At 39.4% G+C, this 8143-nt stretch overlaps 1 protein-coding gene across 1 annotated transcript in view; it reads right to left on the bottom strand.

Annotated features, from left to right (window-relative positions):
- Nucleotides 1-4988: 4988 nt before the first annotated feature.
- Nucleotides 4989-8143, bottom strand: part of KDR (kinase insert domain receptor) — a 44054-nt gene continuing 40899 nt past the window's right edge. Inside the window, exon 30 of the mRNA XM_014850176.3 lies at nt 4989-6877. Coding sequence (XP_014705662.3) covers nt 6655-6877 — 223 coding nt within the window. The 3' untranslated portion in view covers nt 4989-6654. The remainder of the gene's footprint in view (nt 6878-8143) is intronic.

Raw genomic sequence — 8143 nt, 5'->3', positions numbered from 1 at the left:
TATTGCAACACTAAGCTTTGACGTTTAGTCGTTGTCTAGTGGATTTATCTGATAGATAAAGCTACCCGAAAGATGGAATATTGAAGCCAATACATATTAACTAAGACACTTAAAGTTACCAGGCCACATTAACATGTTCCTTTCATTCGGTTGGTTGATTTAGCAGAGGATGAGTCCACTCACGGTCTTCTCTCAGAAGAGAAGACCCCATCCTGGTTCCTATCTCAAATACAAACACACCTCCAAGGTATAAGTAGACTGGATTCAATCCTGGCAAGACCTTGCCTACTGAGACTTCCAATCTTAACTGCCAATCTTCAGTTGTAACATGGTGATGATAGTACCTAACACAAGGGCCCCTGGCAAGGATTTAATGACATAATATATAAGGAGTGCACAGCTCAATGTCTGGCATATGGTAGACGATCAAAGGTGGTTCTCTGCCCTTCAAGCTCCTCACGTCTGAGTGACTGCAGAGCTACTTGAAATGTCTATCCCCATGAGACAGAGAAATACAATGAAAGTTACATCCATAATATATATTTACCTAAAAATTCTATTATGTCATAATTAAACTTGCTCTAATATATATGTCATCCAAAATTAATACTCACTGGTACTATTTTTTTAAGTGAGCATTATTAACTAATTCTGTAAGATCTGACTCAGGAATGGCTTCGGGCATGACATCCTCATGTCTTGCTCCTCAGTCAAAGAAGCGATAAACTCTCCTCCAGTACAAAAGATGACAAGAACAAAAACTGGGCAGAACAGGGAACTTCACTGATGAATAAGCTGATAAGAGAAGAATGGGGATCTTTTTTCTCTCTTCATGACAGGTCCTCAAGGCAATTTGCCAACCATATTAGACAGTGGAGGGGGGAAAAGGCACAGCAATATATCATTATCCCTCCTCAATGATTGAACTAAAAGAAAATTCATTTCCATTGACTTCAAGTACAGGCTGCTTAAAAGATTCTCCGGGTGGTTTATACAGGAGTGCACTTTGATTTGTGAAGCAGATGTAATTATGAGCGGTTGCATGGTACTTGATAATATTTTGAAATGCCCAAGGGGAAGCCATTATGTAAAACAATCCCCACTGAAGAATTCCTAGGCAAACTAATGACAATGAAGGAATTTGTTCTTCCTGTACTTTGGATTTTCATCCACTGGAAAAGTTTAAAATGTAGAACAGTAGTATAAAGGACAACACAAGGTTACTTATGACAAAACCAAAGACTCCTTCTTGTGTTGCCAAGGAATGCCTGCAAACATGGAATTCCTCTGGAGCACTATCAATCTCATCTTGCTTTACCAGCGAAATGCAAATTTTGCAAATGGGCTGAACCAGACAAAAATAAGCCTAATTTCCACCTTCTGTAAGATGGCTTCTTATCTGCTTTTTCCTATGAGCATCCTGAGTCTAAAGCTAGATTAAGTCCCCCCTATGGTGAAATCTATGTATTATACTTGTAAGCATTCTAGAACTCATATCTTTACTCAAGGATGACTGAATAAAGAATGAGGCAATAACGAGAACTATGAGTAATTCCTTAAGGTGAGACCATAGGATACGTAGAGAGTTCTGGAATAAGATTGGGGCCCCTCCTCTCTGTGGTTCTGTTTCTAACCCTTAACTCATGCAGCTAAGGAAATAGTTTTGACCACTGCCTGCTAAGTTGCCTGACGCGTAGTAAATACCTAACAAACATTTGTGGAAACCATCAATGAGGATCCTTTTATGTGTCCTACCCTGGCTTGCCACCTGGGCTACACTGTGGTGCCTACATCTTGCTTTAGGGTCCCTATTAATTAAATGAGCTAATATTAATAAACATTTTAAAAGGGTATCTGGCACACTGTAAGCATTTTCTAAGTAGAGTTAAATATAAACAGACAAACAAATAAGTAAAATATTACTTGCTCAAAGTTTAGTGTTAATGGCTGGATTTTTGGTACTTGATTTCTATGAAAGCCTTTGCTTTTCCCCAGTATGTGCTGCAGGATACTGTAAGCCAGTATTCTTGTTAACATGAGGATGAATGTGGGATATTGTTGCTCACCAGATATCTAGCCTGAATTCTCTACTTTGAGTCTGTGTTTTCATTTCTATTTATGTTCTGTCTGTGGCAATGAATGGAATGTTTTCAATCCCCTTTGTCAGGATAAGTCATTTCAGCTTAAAGAGATCCCCCATGCGTAGCACCAGGCTCCCATTAGACCTCTCCTGGTAACAGTAGTTCAGAGGACTCTTGATGAGTCATTTCGTGTCCCAGCCTGTGAGCTGCACATGGGCTCAGAGTGAGGCAGTGAGAGGACCTCTAACACTGAAGAACTCAACCCACTTTCTTGAATTTATTCCCTTAAAATGTCACTTCCTGAAGAAGGGAGAGGACGAACAGAGCAAAGAATGGAACAAAACTGGAGCAAAGTTGAGTTTTCTTATTCCCTGCCCTTTCTCTATTATAACATATCTAAAAGTTGTAAGCTTTAAACAATTAAGGTTTGAGGGTACACTGTCACCAGTTATGGGTAAGTACACTGATCATATGCTCTAAAGTATTTGAAATAAACAAGTGAGGCTAAAATAAAAAGTTAAGCTACATATTTCTGTTCTTTTATTTTTAAACCAAAAAAATAGAGTGAAATTACTGAATTTAATGTTTTACAGGTGTCAAGAAGTTACATAAAGGTCATACGTTGCATTGTAAAGAAAGTAAAATCTAAGGTACAATTTGATGTCTTCTCACTAACATTCACCTGATATCCATCACAGTTTTCTGTAATCCTTGGCTTATCAGTAGTCGTCATTAGAACACGTTTTCTTAATTCAAAGCCCTTATCTGTGTCAGACCTCTGCTGAGCCTAGTATGTTCTACTTTAGCTCCAGAACTTCAGGCCAATTTAGCTGTTAAATTTCTTTTTGGGTTACTCCTTCCAGATTCCTCTGCTTCTCTCCATTCTGATCAAAACCAGAGTAAATGACTTCAGTGTACTTTTTCAGTCTCTTCATCACCTAGGAGCACTCTTTAACTTTTCCTCAAAAATTGGACTTAAAATTGCTTTCACAAAGACTGTCTGATTATGTGGAAGAGATTCATGTAGAAAATGTAATTTTATAAAAACAGTGAGCTGTGCTTACTACATATGCAAGAAAACATGGACATGATATGCCTACTGCCCCTAAGGGAAAAGGCATGCAAATGTGGAAAGATGAAAAGCTACTCTCTCAAAGGCTTTAGCTTTCTGGGGTTGCCTACATTTTATCATCTTAGTGATAAATATCTGAGTGAGAGTAGAAAGAAAGACATGCTAGGGGAGACAGGAAAATTGGGTTAAGTTAAATGCAAAGCTGTGGACTTGAGATTTTTACTTTTCTTCTTTCCTTTCATTGAAGAGGACAAAGCAATGTGCATTGATAGGAAAACATAGTCCATAGGCAATGTGGTAAACCTCCTATCTTCTCTCCTGTGATGTGGTTGAGGAGAAAGGATGCTGGGGGTCAGGGCAGGAGGGTGCAGAGGAGAGGAAGTTTAGTGGAAAGAAAGAAATGGAAGGTGAGGGGACAGAGTAGTTTGAGAGGAGGGAGAAGAACAAAGCAAGTAAAGGGAGAGAAGGAGGGAGGCCAGGAGCCAAGGGGAGACACTGTGGCATCACCTAAAACAATTAAAGCTTTGAAAATAAGACCATGCAGGAGGCACTTTAAAAAGACACAAAGTCCTCTTCAATACAGGGGCAAATGAGAAGAGAAAAGGAGCTAAGAACAAGAGGCATGGAAGACAGAAGAGAAAGGAGAAAGCCAAACCTCACCTCTTAATCATTGTGCCCGAGGTGTTGAAAGCATTTTATGAAGTGTGCAGTTTCAACTGAATCCAAATTCCTGGCATTGGACACAGGGCCAGGGGCCGCTTATGAGAAACAAACTCTCTTTTTCCGAAAATGAAGAAAATTCTGGTTTTCTATGAGGTTTTCTCTATTTTGAATAACCTAGACTCTTCTTCCATTCATTTACTGAACAACACTGTAGTAACAGGAAAGATGAGGTCAGGCCTGACCTATAGTTTAACAACATCTGTCAGAAGACCCTAACCCACAAATCCCAGCCAATGGCCCATTCTGTAAGTGTTGTCCCCAAGAAATACATGCACCCACAGCCACCCTGTTGTCCATCATAAAGTTGTGCAGAATGTCTTGGTGAGATGATAGGGTTTGAAAAATGATACAGTATATATTTCCCCAAACACAGGGAAAGAGAGGTACTGTATACTTAATAAATGGTGCTGCCGTGATCAACAACTGCTTGAAGAAAACAGAGCTAGAACCCCACCTCACTCCATATACAAAAATAAATCCCAAATGGCTTTAAATGTATTAAAAGAAAGAAGAAGAGAATTTAGAATTTTGGGTTATTTTAGAATCGACAAGCCCAGACCTTCCTCAATAAGTTTTAAAAACCTAGAAGTCATTAAAAAACAAAAAAGATAGGCATATTTGACTATATGACCATTCCAAAATCTTGTATTAAAAAAATACCACAGAAAATAGGGCTGCTTGTTGGTGCCAATGATTTGTTAGATAATTCCACTCACTGAATTCAGGGAAAGTAATCATTGAAAATGGCAACATAGGATCTGATGTTCAGACGCTGTAAGTATAAAAAGAAACATTTACTGAAAACTATAAATATGCTTCATGTTTCCCTGCACTGCCTGGGTCTGGCCACCTGTCTTGGGCTCTCTCACCCTCTGATTTTCATGGTTGGCTATTCTAACGGACCTGGGGGTTACTGGAAGGCCACAAATACTATTAAAGTACTTATGTCTTCCTCAGTTCATATTTTAAGAATCTCAAAAGTGCGCAGAATATAATTAGAGTGCAGTGTGCGTGAATTATTTGTGTAATGAAGACGACAATGAGGGGGAGAAGGAACTATACCTCAAGCCAGACAAATTTACCCTCAACATAGTTGTGATAATATTCTACCATTGTTTTTTTTTTTACTAAGAATACATTTATTGATATATAAAGTATATAAACATTTTATGAAAATATCCTTTATAAGATGAATAAGAGAACAAGTAAAAGTGAAAAACCACCACATGGAAATTATATCTGATTCCCCATCTCCATTTTAGAAGTGAGAGAAATGAGAAGTCCAGTAATGCAAGCTTGCAAATGGATTCCTTCAAGTTTTTCAATTTTTTTAATAAAATGGCATCAACTGCTGAAAGCATTATGACCTTTGTTATGCTACATAATACTGATACAAAATGTGAATAGTACAAAGTTCATTATATATAATATAAGGTTTTAATATATTACATTTGTTTCTACATAAACAGACTATAAATATATGTGCCATAGCATGTCTTACAGTCATGGTTCCCAGCATCTCACACTATGGTATCAAATGAAAAATACATTTTCTTTTTTAAAGAGGAAAGAGGAAGGGCAGAAATCAGTAGAAATAGCTTTACATGTTAAAAGTCTAAATAACAGATGTTGTTATAACTTGGGCTATAAAAAAATTTGCAATCTGGCTATAATTATTCAGAGAGTGAACAAATCTAATCAGCTTTTACTAGGGTGCAGAGGCCAAATTCCTAAAGTACTGACTAGTTGGGGGTGAAAGGGGCGGAGGATGGGGAAGGCCCAGGGGTTGGAGGGAGAAGGAACAAAAAAGTAAAAGCCTTCTTGAAGTTTTGACACCACAGCTTGATACCCAACCGACTGCATTCAGGCTCAGACGTATCACATCAGGACAGACATGTGGGTATTCATCCAGAAGAAACCAGAAGCTGGTTTATACAGTCCGAACTCTTCAACACGACAGGGAGCCTCCGTCCAAATGTCCCTTCTTTGTGGTGTTCTGAATAAAGAATCAGCTTGGGAGACAAGGAGCCAGAGCTGCATCATTTCCTTCCTGGGGCTTGGCCAGGAGACACGTAAGAGTCCGGAAGGAACTCTCATTAGGAGTCGGAAACAGCACAAGGAACTCTCATTTAGCCCAACTGGGAAGAGCACGCAACCTTCTAAAACCAGTAACCTCGTCTGAAGCCTTTACATTTCCTAAGAGACCCCATGCCCACCTCCACCATAGCCAACACAATGCATTCGCAGACTCCATTAGGCCTTCAAAGTGAGCCAACATCTTCCTTCCTATCAATCCAAACCCCACACGTAAGACTTGGCTCAGGACCCACATCCTAAACAAAGTTTCTGAGATGGACCCAGACCTAAAGGTCTTGCCCATCTTCAACACCAAAAGCACTTCCATGGCCTGGCTTATCTTCCAGTTTTACAGAAGTGTCAGCTCCCCAGGTACTGCTACTTCTTGCAGGACGAAGTCATTTCCTGAACTTCTTTTGTTTTAACCCATGGAGAGATCCACAGTAGGGGGCATCATACGTGCTTTTTAAATGAATGAAAAAGAGAATAAGGTCAACACTGGAAGAAGATACAAACACATTCTTGGGTCATAAGCGTCTTCTCAGGAAATGCCTAAGGGACTGGCTCCCTGCAGTCCGAGGTCCTCTTTTTGAAATGAAAATCAAATGTGGCTACTTCCTGGTGGTGGAAAGAACAACACTTGAAAATCTGAGCAGCACCTCTCATATGATTTCCAGGAGTAGGGGACGTGGGTGCCTCCTTTTAAACAGGAGGAGAGCTCAGTGTGGTCCCAGAGTCAGGCTGGAGAATCTGGGCTGCGGGGCCAGCTTGTGGTCCAATCTCCACCAGCTTTAAAAGTTCTGCCTCCTCGCTGGAGTACACCGTGGTGTCTGTGTCATCAGAGTGATACCCAGACTGGTAGCCGCTCGTCTGGTTTGAGCCTTCAGATGCCACAGACTCCTTGCTTTTGCTGGGCATCAGTCCACTGTGGAAGAAACAGCAACCAAATGAGTGGGCAGAGAGAAGGCAGTTCTTTTGCTTCTTACCCTAACCCCAATCCCAACCACTGTAATCTTTCTGGAGACACCAGCCCCTCTCTCTCCCACTTGTTAATCAACATATCAGGTTAACTCAAACAATGTCTATTTTCAGGTACTAGCATGAATTAGTAGTTTCAGATAAGTCCTCTTATTCAGATCCAAGTCTTTCAAGCCTGAGATGAGATGAAAGGCTGTTTTCCTGAGTTATGCAAAGGCTCCAACCAATGGAACATTTTTATGGCCTTGCAGATTGACAAGTTTGTATACAACGATAGGAGCCAAAGGGACTCTTGCACAATATGAAAAGAAATTGGGATGTTCTGAAAGTCCACTTGTGAATTCCCCACACCGTCCATCAGGGGATTACAAGGCCTGTGTTTGGTGTTAATAAAGTTCTTGAGCAACTTGAAACTTTAATAAGTCAAAGCGCGTGTGTGCAATCAAGCCAGACATATCAAAAACTGCTTTTTTACTCATCAAGACCACATTCTTTGGAAGAACTCAGGACTGGATCACTCAGCAGCAACTAGAGAATGTTTTCACGGCCTGGAATCATGGCAGACGGTGATCGTGTCAAAGCTTAGAAGTGTAGGCTGTGTTGAGCTAAAACTTCACGATTTACATTTTCTCAAGTTATTCTGAGATGTGGGGTTTTTTTCCCCTTAATAAGTGTTTTACCAAATTATTCATATTAAAAGTTGCAAAAAGGATTTTATTAACTCTGTGTTCGGACATGATTTAAAAGTTATTTCAAACAACTATAAGTGCAATTTTTCTCTTAACCCAGCCTCAAAAAAATGAGTGTCTCAAACAGTGGCATGGTACCTGGCACATAGTCATTGATGAATAAATATATTTTGAATCAATGAATGAAACATATGATTGGCTCTCACAGTTTCTTACCTTGGGCCTAAGGCAAACAATAAAATCATACAATGGTACATTTTCACTTTTTTTTTAACATGAGCATTGCTCAATAACCCATGGGTGTGCTCATTTCATAAAATAGTTAGATTATAAGTAAAACAAAATCTTCTCTATTCTTACCTAGAGTGAACCCACTAGCAAATAAATAACTACTCCGAATCCTATTATTCTTATAAATACAAATTTTCATTTATTTGCTAAGGTCAAAGCAGGCAAATCTATTCAAAACAACTACAAATTCCTACAGAACAATATGGAAGAAATTATATTCAAGACAAATTTAA

Source organism: Equus asinus, chromosome 3, assembly GCF_041296235.1.
Source record: "Equus asinus isolate D_3611 breed Donkey chromosome 3, EquAss-T2T_v2, whole genome shotgun sequence".
Classification (NCBI taxonomy): Eukaryota; Metazoa; Chordata; class Mammalia; order Perissodactyla; family Equidae; genus Equus; species Equus asinus.
Note: the sequence above shows the minus strand (reverse complement) of the source record. Positions and strands in the feature narration are given on the sequence as shown.